Source organism: Alosa alosa, chromosome 10, assembly GCF_017589495.1.
Source record: "Alosa alosa isolate M-15738 ecotype Scorff River chromosome 10, AALO_Geno_1.1, whole genome shotgun sequence".
NCBI classification, from domain to species: domain Eukaryota; kingdom Metazoa; phylum Chordata; class Actinopteri; order Clupeiformes; family Clupeidae; genus Alosa; species Alosa alosa.
Window position 1 is genome coordinate 21,011,711 of NC_063198.1, and position 20,509 is coordinate 21,032,219.

Here is a 20,509-nt window from a genome sequence, read left to right on the forward strand (position 1 = left end):
TTTAAAACATTCATTATTTGTCGGAAAAATGTAATCTGTGCTTAGTGTGTTCGGTTGTTCTTTTTTAAAAAGAAGAGCTAAAACCTGATACTTCAATTTAGAACTGAACGAATAGCCTAAATAATGAGTTTAACAAAATTGCACCTGCTTGCACATGTAAATATTTTAGTAATCTATCTAAATTGTGCTTGTGATTAATTATCAAACATATTCCATCTCAATCCTAATGTGTTGTAAGCTATCTGTGACCTAGTCTATTAGGAAGAGTAAACGTAGCTGAAATGTAAAACATTGCCTTTTTTCGGCTTAAAAAATGCTATACTGACGTGCTTGTATTTTTTCAAGTCACCCTATTTTTACCCATTTCAGTGCTAGCCTGATCTCAAAAGATTTTCAACCGGTAAACAAAATAGGAATGCTTGATTAGAACATTTGAACACTTGATTAAAACAAACAAACAAACAAACAAACACACACACACACACACACACACACACACACACACACACACACACACACACACGCACAGAGAGACCACGCACACACACGCGTGCGCGCGCAGATAGACGGATACGCACATGAACTCTCTCACACAGATAAACACATGGTTCCACCGCGACTCTGTGATCACAGAAAATCTATCTGAATCGAACTTAAGTCTTACTAAAGCCTACACATGTAATCAGAATACACCATTCCAACAAAAGACCTCTAGGAGGGGAGGGGGTCTGTGCAGTTTGTGTTGGAATGGCGGGGTCAGTGTTATTGACCTCCGTGTCGGCGCCATTGAAAGCGAGCCTGCACCTTTATAGTTACTGAAACCCAAGGACATGAACCAAATAAAGTTACAGTGTTAGAACTTTTGTCGGGAAATCATACAGCATAACCAAGTACATTCTTCGTCTCAATGTATTTGTTGTAGAGGAGAGTGGGTTTCCATCCTAAGCGTTTAAAACTATAAAGACGCCTTTTTGTATTTATATTATTACATTTTTACTTTCACCCGTTTATTAGGAGTTACAGACTTGTTAAACAAGTGTCTGTGGTTCTAGTATTAGTAGAAGATTTTATAGCCCGTATTTGTGTTCCCTATTTGCCTACCTTTTTTTTTATTTTCACCTGAGTGTAGCATAAATTGAATGTGGGAAGGCATTATTGTTTTTCTTTTTTTAATTGAAATAAATAGCTCATTCACATTTTCTGGCGTAGCGGATATTTTCCATTGATTAGTTCGGACTGATCACTACTAGAAAAAATAGCTGTATTTGTAGCCTAAAGAGCTGATCATCTGAACAGCTCAAAATAATAAAATACAATGCAGAGAAATAGCGTTTAATAGGAGTTCCGAGAAGATATGTCTTCGGCGAAAACTCTTCAGCACCTCAGTAGCTTTTTAGTTACAGAGTAATCTTCAAATAGAATAAACCACTGAACAAGACTAGTTGGCATGCGCACCATAAAAACACATATAGAAATAGAACATTTGTTAAAAAAAAAAAAGTCCTAGTAAACGGTCAATCCCACAATTACTATCATAGTAATAACTTGTGGTAATGATGCAATAAAATAATTACAAGGCGATCTTAGGGTAGAGTTTTTTCACCCATGTATTGTAAACAAAATATAGATAACCTTGATTTAGGTAGCACATGCGGTTACTCAATTCTAGCGTTTAAACAATTATTAAGGCAATCACGCGTCATGCATTCTTTTATGTCCATCCAGTCACGACACATTAACATGGGTAGAGGCAACATAATATATCGTATTATGTTGTATTTTACATTTCAATACAACTTATACATAGACTAACATTATCTTAACTTATTTTCACTTTTTCGTAATATTAATAGTGTTGATTAATTGTAAGCTTTGTTGCATTTTTGCGACATCCAAAGATGCTTACAGTTCATTTGCTAACTGTTGTATAAATTAGACTGTATTATAACATTTTAATTGGTTGCAACTTACAAAACTGCAGAATATTGCGAAACTGAAACCATAATCTCGAATGAATGGGTCTAGGTCGTTTTCATCATCTTCGCAAGACTAAGAGTACATTGCACCAGGATATCGGTCTAATTAACCTCATTCTTCATTTGAATATCAAATAGGAACTAAAAATAATGAACTCATGCTCTTCTATTAGGAGAAGATGTCAGACTGCCTTGCAAGAACAGAGTGAAATATTCTATCCTAATTTCAATTTAGGTAGTTTTGTTTGTTGAGATTTACCATTCCTCCTTGAGCTTGAATTGGAACAACCCCATCGACTATTTCTTTGTTCTCTGGCCTGCATGCAGTTACTACATTTGGCCTGGAAGATGGCACCCTTGCTCCGCGCAACATCACAACGCTCAACAACTTGACCCCTTTGACGTCACCTCCGTCTGGCGCATCAAGGCCACTTTCAAGCTCCTATTGGTCTGACAGTCACGTGGCATGGCCATATCTTCATAATTATGTCGCTGATGTTTTTTTGACGTCCCGCTCCTTACCCCTCCCTCCTCCCTTCTCTCATTCTTCCCCTCCCTTCATCCAACTCAAATATGTCACCCTCTAACTATCATAATCCTCTTGGAAGCATCTGCGGCGTTGTATCAAAATAAGAGCTGTAGGGTGATAAAATGGAATGCCCGAACGGCATGTCCGCTGCCAGCGCTTCCCTCCGCATGAACACCCCCATAGAAGGACCCGCCGCCTGCAGAGGTGATAGCTATTTCGGCAGTTCCGGAATGTTCGTGCAAAGCGCCGAGTATGACTGCTCCTTGGTGAGAAATTATGGAATCGCGTCTCTCGCTAAACGGAGTCACCATTCCCAGAGCGCACTGGTGGGCGCATATCCCCATCAGCACTATGTATTGCCAATGGACACTTTAAGAGAAGATCAAAAAAGTTGCCTATCCGAGCAGCCTGTTGCCCGACCTTCGTTTCTAAGTCCTTTGTCATCGGGCGGTGAAGTCTCCATGAATCCCCACTACCGTCCAGACAGTATCGGATGTAAAGAGACTGTGGAATCCTGCACGTACACTCAGATGACAGACATCAGTCGCTCCAACCGACTCCAAGATCCCGAAGAGGACATGCCAAGTTCGCGCCTTCAGTACGCGGGCGAAAACACACTCCAAATCAGCGGGTTAAAGTCGGGGTTTCCATCCGTCCATGTACCTGACCATGAGACGCTGGCTGCGCAATCTATCACCAACACCTGCAAAGTCAGTTTGAACTCCAGTTCACACGAATTTAAAAACGGCGATAGTGACTCGCCTAAAAGACTATCAGAGAAGGAGAATGTTCTCAAGACGGACTGTAACACAGATAATTCAGACAGCGAGGTGAAAGGTAATAACATGACACACACTCAGACATACTAGGACGAATTAGACGCACATAAACACTCAGACTCACACACACAAACAGTACACACTGATCCTGTTACCTTTTACAGTTACCCAACTCTTTTGTAAATACACACACTCGCACCCCTCCCTCTTTCTTACACATAAAACATGCACGCACACACACACACGCACACACACACACACACGCCAGCATGCACACAAATGTAGACACACAACTACGTTTCCTTCTCAAATCTGTATGTGCCATTTCGTTTCCTGCATTTTCTTTTAGGTCTTAACTAATAAGAAATTCAAATAATACCAAACACACACACACACACACACACACACACACACACACAAACACACGCAACAGATTAAGTAATTACGTTTATATTTCAAACATACACACGCACACCCAGGACTATACCCTATATATAGTCAGATATAATATATAGCTGACTAGTTTGTTTATTTCACTATCAGGCACTACTTCAAAATGTTTTGTGTGTATGTGGAACCCTTGTCACTCTAAAGGTGAGATCGATAACATGCAGAGACAAAAACAAAATTGGCCTTTCATAAAAATAGCCAGAAAATGTCTACACAACCTTTTTCTTTCACTTCGTCCGTTTTACGAGTAGTCTAATGGGTGTATGTGTGCCACGACAAGCAAATGAGCTAGTCAGGCTACTAATAAAGATTCCCATGTTTGTATCATCTTACCATGGCTCCATACCAATGCCGTGTTTTGCGTTCAAGCGCATGATAACGAGGCCATATAGTAGCTAACAAGTATATTCGACTCCTTAACAGTTTACAGCCCTAGATATATAATTAAATGCAATTTTGTAGAGATATGACACCTGACATTTATTTACACGGATACATTAAGTTACACAAATGTTGATATTACCAAGTAAGCTAGTAGCCATTTTAGTGGCCTCCTAGAATCCGAAATAATAATAAAAAGAATGATACTATCACTTTTCGTTAATGATAAATGACACATGCCTGCAACATATTTTGCACATTATAATGTTTTATAAGAAGGTAATTTCTACTACGAAAAATAGCAAAAATAGTGTGGGCTTCAGGTATGAAGAATAGTGTGGGCTTCAGGTATGCTTCCAGCTTACCTTTATTTTGGGTTAGGTCTACCTCAAAATGTAAAACCAGTCACGTCAATTTCCCCATCTTTACTCTTTAAGTATACGATTGAATAAAACAACTTTGATTTTGGCCATTTTAGAAGAATTAAAACGTGTAATTTCTTCGCGATTTCTTGTCCAGTGACCGTTGTTTTAATACTGTGATCGGACACAATATTAAAGCAGCACGGCGTTACAAATGTCAAAAGTTATGTGGCCTTATGGCTTCCCAAGGTTAGGCTCATTTAAACATGTATTCGTTAAAATTTTATGTTTCTATATGAGAGCTTGACCTTGGCTATGTCGTTTTATTTGCACGTCGCGAAAAACTGTGAATAGGCTTTGTAGTCTACTACTGTCTCCTTTTACTTCAGATCACACTGTTCAATGATAAGTAATTGTAATTGTAATTGATAAAAAAAAGGTAGTGCAATTGAAAAACATTATTATTATTATTATTATTATTATTATTATTATTATTATTATTAGTGGTAAAATGGTTCATTGTAGTAGTAGTAGTAGCAGTAATAGTAGTAGTAGTAGTAGTAGGCTATTGCTATTGCTTTTGTTATTGTTGTTATTACAGGCCTACTATTCTATTGTTATAGGCCTAGCCTACTACAACAGTTTATGCATGACCATTTACAGCTCTAGAAATATTAATGACATCAAAGAGTAGCTTCTAAAAGAAATATTGACTTTGACCAATGCCAACAGACATGAAGCTAAAGGATAATAATTTTTTTCTTAGAACGTGTGTGGGTTGTATCAGAAATTAATAATGCGTTTTTTTTGTTTGTTATTTCTCATTTTGAGTGATAGACAATCTATTGTGAATTGTCTTATTTTTTAATGGTTCAATACACTGTAAGCACAACGTGAAACAGTCGGAATCTAGGTTTGGGACATTGAACATCTTTGTTCCGTCCAAATAATAGTGTTTCCTGTTTTTTCTCTCTTCCCTGTGAATGGAATGTTTTATTATTCGTCCTGCTGAGCCATGTAATGCAGGCGGAAGTCAATAACGTTTGGATAAGAATCTCTTTCGCTTGCGTTTATGGCTCGCACAACGGGACACACAGACATTGCACATAAGACCACTGCACTGTAGGCTAATATTTACAGACATTTAATACCCCTTCTCATTGAATATAGCCTGTGTCCATTCATTAACATAAAAGCTAAAGCCTCTCAAAATACCAGACTATTTTTAACAGCACCGGTTGTGATCGTCTACCTATTTTTTTTATATAGGCTATATATATATATATAGAACAATAGTTTCCCGAAAGAGTGTCCATTGTGATAGCGGATAGCCTATGATAAATATGGAAGAAAATCATATGCCTCTGTTTACAGCAAGGTGTGTGTGTGTGTGGGGGGTGAATGTAGGCTATTGTGGAACTAGAAAATACACGGTTGTGTTTCAGTGTATTTGTTTTTTTCTTTTCTTTTACATTTTAACAGATGAATCAAAACCGGAGATGATCGCAAGTAATTGGCTCACAGCGAAAAGTGGGCGAAAGAAGAGATGTCCATACACCAAATATCAGACACTGGAGCTTGAAAAAGAGTTTCTCTTCAACATGTATCTTACTCGTGAGCGCCGCCTGGAGATCAGCAAGAATATCTCACTCTCCGACCGGCAGGTTAAGATTTGGTTCCAGAACCGACGTATGAAGCTGAAGAAATTCCACCGGGAGAGCAGGGTGCGAGAGCTAACATCGGGTTATGACTACACCTGAGCAGCACTCTCAAACACACCTATGCATTTATATATGTTCACATAGCTTCCTGCAGGAAATTATGCAAACAGAAACCGTCACAGTAACCCAAGAGAAATAAAGTTACCACATTGTCTACAACTGAGTTTTCCCTCTTTTCATAGCTAGAATATGGCGCTTCCTGTAATATACATATATGTGCATAATATCATGCGTTTTGTATTTGCCTGATGTGTGGTGTGTGAAACCAGACAGGCCTGTTTGCTCTGGATAAACCTGGGCCTCGTGAATGATTAAATATTTGTCGGCATGTAGTTTAAGATGTAATGAGACTAGTATACATTGCACGATTTTAATCTTAATGTTCATATGTGTCTGTTTTACGATTAGGTGTTATGGTTTCATCTAGTCTTTGTTGCTTGCATATCTGGCATAGAAATTTGAGTATCCCCCTGTGTACTTTGAATGAAATGCATGCATGCACTTCTTTGGCACATCTCCTACATGATTCAAATATTTGAAACGATGAGGGGCCTGTTTGACAAGAAAAAAATAATAAAACGCGTTTTGGAGCATTATCTCTCCCTTCTGTCCTTCTACTCGGTGTCGTTTATGGTCGACTTGAAGACAGTAAGAAAGGAATGAAAGTGAGGGAGAGAGAGAGAGAGATCCCGGTAGTTTCAATGGAAGTGGATGAGCGACCATAACGTTGATTTAAATATTAGCCAGGTGACCACAATAAGTCAAGGTCATAAAATAGTAATGTCAGTATGGTCGGAGTAGAGCGCCCGAGCAGGATTTTATGATCTGCAAATATAATGTGCAGCCGCCGCAGTAAAGATGCGTTTTAAAGGTGAGGAGGACGGGCTTAGCCACGGAGAACAGGCTGGGGATGGCGCTCTGTATTACGGCACACAAAGCTATGGACTCTCCGGTTGCTGAGAGTACGGTGTTCATCCTTAGACGAGGAACAAAAATCCACGGGGATATGACATTAAGGGAATGGATACGATGGAACACAAGCGACGGGAGGAGGAACACGGGAACGCGGTCAACGCTCGCCAGGGAGACGGACGGCGAGTAAGGTAGGACCAAATGCTGGCACTACTTTTCTTTGGTTTGGATGCGAGCACGTTTGGCTGTGTTTGTTTGGCACCATCGTCGCTGGCGGTGAATACATTTCCATAATGTTGTGTATAATTTCGGAATAGCTTCAGGTACACGCTCTCCTTTTTTTACGGAGAAGGCAGTCTAAGCATAGTCGCTATTTCCCTGTCCTAGTTAAATTAAAAACTAGCAATGGACTTTGGAATATGATGTGTGCTGTGACTGACGGCAGCTATGTCTTGCGAAAAAAACCGTAGCATTGCGTGGATTGCAAAGCATTGTGAGGGCAGTGTGTATGTGTATGCAGTTAGCTGGGAAACTGCATTGTGTGTGTTTAATGTTATGTTTGACAGTAACGGAGCCTATTTCTATGGTGCTCAGTGCAGCCATTGTAGACGGATTTGTCTGTGTGCTTGCACAAAGGCTAAGAGTACTACATACAGTAGTGAATGATTGTCATGTGGCTGTGAACATATTGTGTAGGACCCCATTCAATAACCATGTAGACTTGCTTAGGATGTGTTCGCACATTAGCCTATTCTATTTTGCTGTTGCGTAGAGTATCGATTGTACGACGCAGTTGATATCGCTTTGCTGTGAGAGCTATTTCTCTCATCAGAAAGAATGCTCTCCTCGGTGGACTACCCGTTACAAACAGCTGATACGTGGTTTAGGTAGTTTCATGTTGTTGGGGTTGACTTCCTGGCTCGGCAACAAGAAACTGCCTTGATTACGTCAGTTTGCCTTCATCAAGGGCGTCCATTTCCGCCAGATTACCCTCGCAGTCTCCGCAAATGGCATTGTAAATGAACCACCGCCACCTTTCGTGTGCGGCACTGTCCCTTTTCTTCCCTTCTCCCTCTTCCTGGTTTTATGTGACGGTCACTAAAAGGGTCTATAGCCTCCAGCCAGTGAATTGGGGCTGTAAACGACATGGGGTTTGTGGGAGAGATCGCCTCTCCTTCCTTTGTAGTTGTGGCTCGCGGGCCTTGAGATCTAGACTCACGTCCGGGATTGTCTACCGGAGATGCCCTTAAGATGGTTGAAGCATTTCTGTCTGTCAGGTGCGAAAACCCATAGAACACCCAGACACATCACACATAATACACCACATCTGATGACTATGCATTCATATTCTCACCTTAAAGATATATCTGACAAAATAATTCACAATTGAAGTATCTAGCTATCTATTTATCTATCTATCTGAAGTTAGGTTGAGGCTAATGTATTAAAACAAATAATACAGAAGTTATTCCATAAAGTAGTCAGGAAGTGTGCAGATAAATTTGTTTTGTACAGTTTAAGTGTGGGCTATGCCTCTGCATACACTTTGCACAAATCCTGAAACACCAATTTTCATTGCTGGACCTCATTCCACTGCGTGCGCAAACGTTTTTGGGCATCGCGCAAAAAAGAAAGTGTTCCCAAATGATCTTTCTTGTGAATATCGTTGTGAATAGTGCATATCAATTACTTTTTAAAACACTAAACTGTTTATACGAATAAGTCATTTAATGGTTGTTGATGCCAATGAGACTGTAGACAATGCATAGGTAAATTGTTCAGCTTTAACGATAAGGTCGGGTGTATTATGCATTTTAATATTATTTGCTAGGCCAGTTATTTCTAACTCGCCACTCACGCACTACTTACAAACTAACATTAATTGCCTTGCTTGCTGTAGAACAGACTCGGTGCAGGGTTGAAATATTAGTGTTGAAATAATATCCAGTGCCCGGTTGCTGGTGAGGAATTGCCACATTTAAACAAATCATCTCACACTTAAAACAAACAAGTGAATGTCTAATTAAGCTTCAGTAGGCCTAAGAAACATTTCCTGTCATATTTTGACGTTGTGGTTCTTGTTGTTTAATGCTGTTAGGCTTTAGCACTGTGATTGTAATATTTGCCGTGTCCGTGATGTAGTTTATAGAGTAGGCCTATGGGTAGTTTCACATTTAAAACAACTCACACGGTGCTTGCTATTTATATTAATTATTGGCCATTACTTCTCTCATGTAACAGTTCAGACATCATTCAGCGCAGCATCAGGCTATTCTGATCTGTCTGGTCTGTCTTCCTTAACGTCGAACTTGAAGGCCCACGGAAGCATTCCGCATTTGCCGTCTTGTTCAGATAAAATAACGGCTCATTTCTGTTTGAGTTAGAAATGAAATTACGACTTCTAATAGTCTCTTCCAATGGTCTTCGTCTAAGGCTGAAATGTGGTGGACCTGAGTGGGTGTGCAAGTGTTCTACGGTGGGATGTCAGCATTTTGGGGCTTATTTCCTACCCGAGGTTTGACATTATTTAACTAAGTGTATTCCGTTTCAAAATATATTATTTACCAAATGTGTGTGCAGTGTTCTAAACCTAAAGGTTTTTTTTGTTGTTGTTGTTTTTTTTTTAATGCAAAACAACATGATATTTACTCTGGACATTAACACTGGAAATGTAATAAAAATTCAAAATAAGTCCGGATCAGAATTACCGTCATAATGGTACACTAGTAAGGTGTCAGTCTCTGGAATGCAAAGGTTTATTCATGTTTATGTTGTGCTTTAGCCTTGTAATATGTATTTCAGAAATGTTTTCTGCAGTTGGAGCAGTACACTTCACTTTGACTGGGGACTGCATTTAAGATAGTACGCTCACATACACTTTAGGCCTCCCAAGATGGTTCACTTGTGGCCGTAAATAGCATCTCTTTTTAAAGCAAGGCCTACTTGAACTTTTACGGTATAGCACATTGGTAGTGTTCAAGGGTTTAGTTACAGAGGCAAGTTGCCTTACGAAATGTATCCCCAAAATTATCACCTAAACGCAGCCTTTAAAATTGGCAACACTCATTTAATTAGGCTACTATGCTAATAACTGTACAAAGGGAGTTTTATTTGATCAATATGTTGGTCAGATAGAAAATTGCTTTATTTAACCAAACAGTAGTGGCATTATTTCACTAGTATCTGGTTCATGATGTGAATTAGGCTAATGAATACGGCATGTACATGTTCCTTATACGTGGTACAAATTGATTGCCACAAAGTTGAAGGGAAATGGCTTAGAAACGCAGAAAGTCAGGGAGAATCTCTCATGCTTTAAATTGAGACAATGGCCTAAACCACATGAGACAACGGGGATTATGGTGTCCTCATTACGATAAACCTGTCTGAACTTCATGTCTTCATTTTGGGTGGTTTGTTTACGCAGATCATGTCTCTCCTTTTTTCGTTTCTCCTACATTTCTGGGCGGCAAGACTCGATTGCTGTCATAATATGAATAGCTTTACAACAAGAAGCTTTCTTCTCTATGCCCCCAGGCCTACCTTTTCTGTCAGCCAGACTTTAAAGCGACGGCTTTCAATGTGTTTATGAGTTCACAGTACTACCCCAGCTCGACGCAATCAGCTCAAGTAATAAACAAGATTCTTTAAACTCCTGAAGCTGTGCGTTTATCCAGTCACATATTAAAGCCATGGCGCATTAATATGTGATCGTGAAAAATAAGTGTGAATAGTCCTGTTCATAGATTAGGCTACTGTTAATTACGAGACTTTGTTACGAGTTTTGTCAAGGTACTTGCATTTATTGACTGGACCAAATAGGTATATAATTTCATCCAATCTATAGAAATATAGATTTAGAAATGGTTTACATTTAGATACAGTTTTCTTGATAGGATAGATATTGTCACAATAATGACAACACTAGGCTGTTCTGCTTTCAGGATTTGTCAGGTAGGCCAATAGACACTATGCGCTCTCTCTCTCAGCCATTGGCTACTATCGTTGTGGACACACGCCATTTCTTGTGATTCTGATTATCGATAGAGAAGCACGGTCATTGCAGCATTTATAGTCTATACTTTCAGTGCTTACCTTGGGCATTTTCATATGTGTGAAGGAACTAATATAAAGTGGTTTATTTCCACTAACGAAGTTTCACCGAGCATGGCTTGTGACGTCTACCGGCTCTAATGATTTGTTGCTGATCCAAAATGGGCTCCAGCCTTGTGCCACTGGTGTGCTTTGAAACTGCGGCAGAATGCTTCAGTCGATGTCTAGACAGCAGTCAAACTCACCTTGAAGTGCATCGGTGAACCTTCTTCCAGTAACACCACATCCATAGTTTATTAGTTCAATATGGTTGATTTCAAGTGGCTATATGTCATTATAGGCTATAGGTTGCAGTTTGTTTGTGCGCACTGCATATGTATTAGATGTACCTAGAAAATGTTTAAATACCCCCTTCATTCAGTGGGGGGTTTCAGTGATAGAACGTCCACTCTAGACATTCACCATTTAGGCTACATGGCACATAGAGACTGAAATGCTACATGCATCTTTAGTTGGGCACCTGTTTGGAAACGTGATCAGTTGCAGAGACATTTCCTCTAGGTTGTCAGATGTGTCCTCTTCACGTAGAACAACCATACAAAACACAAACATGTTTAAACATGTCGGTTACATTTGTTTTACTGATTAGGCTACACTGTGCGTTCCTTTGTAAAATGTTTGTCTGAAGAAATATTCTCTCTATTCAATTGTGTTTTCCTTTCAGCTAAATGAACTACATTGCGGGCACTGGAATGGGATTTGACCCATTATTAATATTTTGTTATTGCAAAATAGTAAAATTATGAATTGTTCTTTAAGAAAACACCAATTTATCATCAACAATAACTTCAGTTCGTGTGAGTCCTCCTACTTTTATCACCAGTGAACTTAATAGCAATTTCTGTCTTAATAGTCCATTACTTCCCAATTACGCCAGAGAGCAGGATGTGATGGGTTCATGGTTAAATGGCAGTTAAATATGGCTTTGGAAACAACTGATGGGTGGCAGTAATGGGTGACGTAATGCAAAAAAATACCCGATTCTCGGCTGTCTTCTCCACAAATTTTCAGTCTGGTCGTGTTAAATGTTATGGTGACAATTTGTGGTGACCACGAACACAAGCCATTTTCAGTGTCACCGGCCTACTGTCACAGCCAGACTCGGAGAGCGTGTTCAATGTATTAGCATATGCTATGCTAGCACCCAAGTGCAAAGGCCAGTGGTGCAATCTCAGTTCTCGTGCTTTGCTATGATGAAAACCCATGAGTATTATAAAAAATAACCACTTTCATGAATTATTTCTTTTCATAAATCATCATGATATTATTTAACCTACAGCAAGCTTGAAGGTGATTTGAAAAGAAAACACATAGGCAATGCAAGTTACATTGTGTTATTCTTTATTAATTTAATAATAAAGGAAATAATTGAAACGCATCACAAGTGTATTAAGATTAAATGTATTCATTATCATCAATAACATACATTTGTGGGTATCCACGTAGGCTATTTGATTGTATGATGTCAGTACTACTGGCCTGAGCTACTCTAGCATGCTTGCAAAAAACATTTTGTCAGTAAAAAATAGCCAACTCTCTCAATATCAAATTATTATTATTTTTTGTTATCAGAATATAGTGCGTTGAAATCAACATACAGATATGACTGTGATAGAACTGTAATATTTCACAGTGGAAGTCATACATGGGCTAAATACCATATGCCAATTTACTCTCGTATAAATTGTGAGTTGTGTCTTGTGAAATCCAAAATGATTTAATGATCACGTAGTCTTTGCTATAAAATGGTTGCAGTTGCGGTTGGTGAGTCGGTACATAAGAGACTATAGCGATGAAAGTAATGGCTCACAAATGGCTCCACTATTCTTATGGGGTTCACCAGTAAACCACAAAATAACTTTTGTAGATTGGATGTTTTGTAATTCCCGCGCGACCGCATGGTTAGGGTGCAATGCAATAGGCAACTGGAAAACAATAACAGGACGAAAAATGGGGACAAGGGCATAAAGCTAAACATTGACCGACTAGCATTTGAGCATTTTCATACAGAGAAATCGTTAATTCATTTGAGATTGTATATGAATTTTACACATGGCTGTGCGTAAAATTTGAGTAAGTTTTGGACAGAGATCTGTAGCGTACAAATATAGAATTGACATGTCACATTGTCGTAATAGGTCGAGAACCAGTCATATCATTTTTTCATGATGTAGTAATACACTGAATTCTGGGCTACAGTTGACAACACCTATTAATAAAAGCCAATTAGTTTGGTCCTACATACAAGCCATCTATTAGTCATTCTTATTTTAGAAAAAAAAATAACTTCGGAAGGTCTGGAATTATGTCTATATGGCAACTCATTCAGAATAGTCTTGCCATTTTACAACAGTGCAGAGACACGCATGCGTTTTTTTAAGGCTACTCTTTGAACCTCGTTTATCTTAATCACAAGGCCTCGGATCGTCTGCGTTTCACGGGCACACACACACACACACACACACACACACACACACACACACACAAAGCCAGTGTCGCTTTCTGAGTCAGAAGGACAGCTATGCAATACGAAATGAATATGGACCAAACCCTTTAGAAAACATAACCAATAAGGAAATTGTAACTATTACATTTCAAACCAAAGTAATGGCACGCCGAATGATTTAATATTTTCTTATGTTAGAAACTCATGCATCCCACACACACCCACATCTGCGAAAAGATGAGCTACCGTTCATTAAGTCATTAACTGTCTTGTCATTAATTATTTAGAACACATTTAGGCTGCACAGCTAGGCCTGCTGAAGCCGGACTATGTAATGAAGCGTAGTAGGCGTACTACTTCCTATAGTTCCTATAGTGCCTTTAATTACATCTTTATTATATGTGCCTATAGTTTATTGTTAGAGCATGGAATATCCTCCACGATTATTTTGTTTGTAGTCATTCATCATCGTTTGATATTTTAGTGATAGTTTGATTTCAGAATAGCACTGTCACTAGGGATTGTTGGTCTGTCTGTCTAAATGCGTTGGAAAATATTGACCTATGGGCTACTTTTTATGGATTTTCGTTGTATTCTGTTGCAACTGGTTTGATTATATGAAAAACTTCAATATTACTTATCCTCAATGCATGGAGACGAATGAATGTTCGACAAACCTAAAGTCAAACGAATCTTTACAGGACATAGGCCTTCTGATTAGTATTATTTTATTGTAGGTATAGGCGACAAGAGAGCATATGAAAAGTATAAATGAACATATAACTTGGACGTGGGTTATATTATTTGAATCAGTTTCATTTAAAGGGTTAATAGACATAGCCGAAACGCCTGGCACACTGACAGGACTGACTAACATAAAGGTTGCCACATTACTGAATATGAGGTTTATTGTTTCTACTTTTTTAGGCAAACGTGTATATAATTTTGATCTGGGATATCTTGTCAGTAAACTGCAAGATAGTGACTGGATTTGCCTGACTAGGACGTCAAAATAAACATGGCTGTTGATCGCTATCGATCCATCGATTAATACAATTTAGTTATTTACCCAGTTTGCCATCACTAGCGCATAAACGCGCATTCCCAGCAAATAATCACAATGCTGACCAAATTAATTCACAAGGTCTGTACTGTGTTCACTATCTGGATCTATTTTATTGTTCCAACTCGCAGTCCTATTTAATTAAGGTTTGGGAATGAACATGCTCTTGTTTTCCACGCTAATGAGAGATGGGTGCACCTAATGTGACAGTCTATTGTGAGACCAATATCAGCATAACCACAATGAACTAGACGACTGTCATGAAAAAGCAATTTTCTATACCTCATGACAGTTATTTTGGACATGGGGCTTGCATACTGCCTGGTAATTTGCGTTGTTGCATTATTGTGTAGCCTATTCTGTACAACTGGACAGCACCTACTTTCCGCATTGGCAGAGATGGTGGAAAAATATTACAGAAAATACTAGATCCAAAAAGGGCGTACAGCATGTCATCCTCTCGAAACTTCTGGTGAGTTGTTATTACAGAGAGGTGGGGGATTGGCTGCAATCCTGCGGCAGGAGGATATTGGGCCTAGCAGTGTACCCGAGTGACAATGACTGTTCATCAAGAGACCTCGACACCGCAGTGCGGTGTGTCTGCCTTCTATCTCCCTCCAGATGAAGATACCGGAAGAACTTCCTTAGCAACAAAATGTGCTATTTTAGAACGTCGTGGAAATATGTGATAGGCTATAACGTATTTACAATTGGCACTGGACGGTCCAAATCATAGTCTTAATGATGAAATTTAGAGGGTAGCACAACATGAACTTTAAACGTTGTAGTCCTCATTGTTGGTCCTGGCACAAATATCTAGACTGTGGAGGGTTAGCACACATCGTTTAGTCGTATAAGGGACTGTAAAACGAGCAGCTGCAATGTCAACACACGAGAGACAATCACCCCCTGCACTATATACACTAACAACACCATAGATTTCGCCCACATTGTTTAGATCCAAACAGAGTTAAGATCTCCTCTGTACTAATATAATTAGAATTGTTGCAGATGTTTTGTACATTAGCATCCAGCTTTAGGCTAATTTCTTTAGTAGGCCAAGGACTCTTTTGATGAAAAGCAATACAAAAATGTCATATTTATCGACGCTCATTTGCTTGTTATCGATTGGACATAGATTGAAGACCTTGGTGGCTCTAATTTGCACGGCTGGTCATAATATATGTTTCTGTAACTGTTGTGGTTTTTGCAATGCTCCCTGTGTAAAGTGTTGGTTTTATGTTTGTCATACGATGAACTCAGCTGAGTTTTTTTTTTATGATTATTAACGACACGTTTATGAACAATCAAATGGTCCTCGTAAAAATTTATTGAGGGACATAAAAACATGCATGGCCTCTTTCCGAATTTAGCCCCAGTAGTGGGCAGGTTTTCTCAATTCCAGTCAAAAGTTATAAAGTTCGTTTAGCCCAATACCCAATGCAATATAAGTTTGTGCAACTGAATATTCCAGTAAAACCGATTCACATCAGCCTCGACCCAAGTAATCTTATTTGCACATGGAAAAGAGTCCGACCGGTAAAATAAACTATCGATTGCTGTGGATAATGCATAAGATCATGATATACATGGTAATACTGAAATCGAGTAGTTCTAGTGGATATGTCAAAGATGTTTTGTTTCAAACGACATTTTGTCGACAAAGACAAATTACACGAGGAAATAGTGCGTTCTTTAGAGCGGTCAACGTACCTCCGTAGTCCAATAACTGGGGCGCAGCTCTTCATTGTTTATGACAACAGCTTAAAACTAAGGCATGATGGGTGGTTATTCCAGTCTAATGATTGGTCATAGAATGGAAATCCTTTTCATAAAGAGCATTTTAAGATCTGAAGTACATCACTGTCCCAAGGATTGCGTGCGCATTAATCGACTGTATAATTTTGGAGTAAATATGATCACGTGTCTTCCACCAGCCAATAAGAGCTCAAAAGCCCCGGGAGAAATAATTACCTGACTTGATTGTTCTATGGGCAGATAAAAAAGTACACATACACTCCATATAATAATCTGATGCATGTAAAAGAGGAGAGAGGCATCACATCGTCATGTCGACCACGGGTCCTATAAGCAATTATTATGTGGATTCGTTGATAAACCACGAGAGCGAGGAGGTATTAGCGTCGCGTTTCTCCGCGCCGGAGCTGCTCCCTGCCGGTTCACGACCATCTCCGCTTGTCCCGGAGTGCTCGGATTTTCCTTCTTGCAGCTTTGCGCCCAAACCTCCAGTCTTTACCACGTCTTGGGGCCCAGTGCACTCACAGTCCTCCGTGGTGTACCATCCCTACACCCACCAGCCACACATAGGCACAGACTCGAGGTATGTGCGGTCGTGGTTGGAGCCCATCTCTGGAACAGTCTCTTTCCCAGGCTACCCAGCTAACAGCAGACACTACGGACTGAAGCCCGACGGTATCCCCGAACGCAGACCCGGGGAATGCATCGCCGCCAACGGACGCGGCTATCCGGATTACTATTATGGTTCTTCACCTGATCTCCGGGATAAGGCACAACATATCATCCCTTCGCCCGAAGCGGATGCATTAGTTTCCGGCAAGCTCAAGGAAGACAAGCCAGAGTTAGATCCAAGTAAGTATACGCTACGCCACCATCCCTGTTTACGGTCCGTGTGATGGCGGTGTGAGGGGGATGTTCTGCCATTGAGGGATTTTGGCTCAATGTTGTCCGTTGGCCCCTACTATAAAACGAAATTATCGTCCCTTTTCAGTTCCCTTTGAACGCGGGTTCTTCTGGAGGGCTGTTAGACAGCGCTAGACAGGACAAACGCCAATGGCTTTAAGGTTGTAAAGTAAGCAGCAGCCATAAACCGGCTATAAAATGGGGAATCTCAGCAAACAAGCTTTTCATTGGCGCGATGAGAATCAAGACCAAAGCTCATATAGGCCGTTTCCTTCTCTTTAAACCTCTGTTTGAGAAGCATAACCTTTAAATCGTGGTTAACCAGCAATTAAATTTTTCTTATGGGCATAAATAACACCACAACATTCCTCGTTTGGACTAGTTGAGAATTTCATGGCGGAAACAACTCTTAGTGGACAGCTACTTTTACATTGCAATCATGACCATAGCTTCTATAAATAATTTGTTATAGGCTACCGAGTTGTATCATTGAAACGACAATAACCTCTTCATCGGAGTCCATGACATAGTATAGTAGGTGCTCTGAGGCCTGTCAACATGGCGCTCTTTTAATCCATTATTCAGGGAATTTCAATTTGCTTTTAAGGTCTGTATTTACAGCACTCTCAAAATAACATGCCAATATTAATTATAACCATATGATTCATGGATTTAATGGATCTGTAAAGTACTTTTCAAAGCAGGTGTGCCATTGGCATTACAAAGAGATTAGTTCAAATAATGAAGTATTTCCTTTAGGTAATGTAACATGATTGGTCAAAAGCAAAGGAAAAGCTATCGTAGTTTTGATGTGTTGAAGTGTTTCCTGTTGGGAAATAAGTGACTAAAGCAGTCTGAACCAGACAAACCTCGGAGCTCCACCATTAGGAATGCGAATGGCCCAAACACACTGAGCAGCCTTAGCTGCAGATCCTGCCGAGACTTGAAACTACAGGCTTTTAAAAATCTTTTATGGGCCAATAAAGCAAATGGGCGCACTCACTTCTTTACGACTGGATCCTTTTTTAGCAGTGTAGACCGTCTTGAAAAGGAAATATTTTCGGGGGGGGGGACTACTACGTAGAATTCACCCTTTGATTTTCACCCTTCGCTTTGAAAGCTACAATGTCCTTGGGACAAATTGATATTGTCATCTTATGTGCAATCTATTGTGTTTTCAAACTATGACGAAATCAGACCATGAGGGTTGTTCTTTACACCCAGAAGATGTTGTGGGCCTAGTTGGGATTAAAACCACTGATGTCTATTTACATTTTTGAACATTGTATGTGTGTTGTTTTTTCCAGATAATCCAGTGGCGAATTGGATCCATGCGCGCTCCACCAGGAAGAAACGGTGTCCTTATACCAAATATCAAACACTTGAACTCGAGAAAGAGTTTTTGTTCAATATGTACCTTACAAGGGACCGTCGATACGAGGTCGCTCGTGTCCTAAATCTCACCGAGCGACAGGTCAAAATTTGGTTCCAGAATCGACGGATGAAGATGAAGAAAATGAATAAGGAGAAGACCGAGAGTAATGAGCAGTAGCGCAAAATGACACAGAAGATCACATAAGCCTGCGTCAACATTGAAATAATTAAAATGGACAAATAATGACTGAAACTTTGGACTTAATTTTCAAAAACAATTCAGTCACTCTTCTCATGATTTCTACATGTGTTGCACTTCAAGCTATCTCACTGCTCAAGATCTGTGGATGACTTCTGAGCGGCTTACTTTGGCTGTTTTTGTTTGTTTTGTTATATGTGACATACAGCTTGTTTGGTCACATACTTTTTTATTTTTGTATACCATGCGTCCATGAAACGCGACTTAAGACATTGTACATTAAAAACAAAAACATGGGATAGAGTTAAGACGAGGAATTATACTCAGTAGTGTTTGTGTGTTCACGTGTAATTTAATACCTGTGTATTTTTCTAGGTGTTGCATCTTATGTGTACACTATGAGTAGAAAGTTTTGTACAAGAAAAGACAACCACAATTACAAGGGGATTGTTTGTGTTCTCGTCACTGTGGATATGTTGCAACTGCCGGATGCGTTATTTCCTCTTGATTCTGAAAGTTTATGTTATATTGTAGATTGTGATTATATTAAAATATATCTGACATCTCAGTCGACTGTGTTTCAGGATTAATCGTAATGGACTGCTTGCATTCATAGTTCTGTCCCTCGACATATAGTAAACCAAGAGAAGAACATTCCTTATGGGCCTAATGGCGTGCGCTAACACAGTGCGTGAGCGAACACTTGTCATGGAGGAAAAGCTAAACAAATTCTCTCACGACAATGCACGCCAGAACGAGCATGCTAATCTTTATTGAAAGCAGCTGTAGGTATAGGTCGTTGTTCTCCTCTAATCCACTTCCTCGGTAATGAACGTTTCCTGGCCACTTCCGTCCACGGTAGCAAAACATGCTAGTGATCTGAATTAGACTGCAAACGGGTGACATTTTGAGGCCCACTGCGAAGGCACCACTACTGCACTAGGCTACTACATTGGATGCAGGCAGGGGCCATGCTCATGTGAGAATGTAGGCCTACGAAATGTCTGTCATGAGTGCTATTTCCATAATATACATCTTTCTCGAATTAAAAATGGAAACGATATTATTCGACTGTTTACAATAACATGTTATTGAGAGAATTCAGAGACATGTTAGCGGCTAAATGTGCAGAATATGACAACAAACATATCTGAAATAAAGAACTATTCTTAATAATCAAGGGGATTTAATTTATAATGTGTAACATAGGCCTGTACGGTATGTGAAAACATAAAGTTAACAAATAAAAGATGCGTGCTATTTTGCAGTTGATATCTTTAACTAACCAATTTAAACCAACTTTGTATTGGTCTGTAAATAAATAGGCTACAGTTTTTACACGAAATGAATTAATGTCTGCTATGGAGAAATACCATTTGTATAGAGTATTTTTTTCTTATTATTTGATAGCATTTTATTTAGTAAAAGAGATTAAGCTAAATCGAAAAGGATATTAAATAGCTCGCACTTTCCTGTAAGTGTGTAATTTTACATTTCCTCCTATACTGTACCAGCAAATCCAGCTGGTGTTTTCAAGTGCTGG

The 20,509-nt window shown here is 39.4% G+C and overlaps 2 protein-coding genes across 2 annotated transcripts; both read left to right on the plus strand.

Moving 5' to 3' along the window:
• The first annotated feature begins 2,212 nt into the window (after positions 1–2,212).
• LOC125302618 (homeobox protein Hox-C10-like) lies at positions 2,213–6,357 on the plus strand. The gene is made up of 2 exons (XM_048255901.1): positions 2,213–3,342; positions 5,960–6,357. Exons 1-2 carry the CDS (start codon positions 2,628–2,630, stop codon positions 6,235–6,237), a joined length of 993 nt encoding a protein of 330 aa, XP_048111858.1. The 5' UTR covers positions 2,213–2,627; the 3' UTR covers positions 6,238–6,357.
• A 10,212-nt stretch (positions 6,358–16,569) lies between these two features.
• LOC125301801 (homeobox protein Hox-C9a-like) lies at positions 16,570–19,534 on the plus strand. The gene is made up of 2 exons (XM_048254543.1): positions 16,570–17,342; positions 18,701–19,534. Exons 1-2 carry the CDS (start codon positions 16,802–16,804, stop codon positions 18,943–18,945), a joined length of 786 nt encoding a protein of 261 aa, XP_048110500.1. The 5' UTR covers positions 16,570–16,801; the 3' UTR covers positions 18,946–19,534.
• The last annotated feature ends 975 nt before the right edge of the window (positions 19,535–20,509 follow it).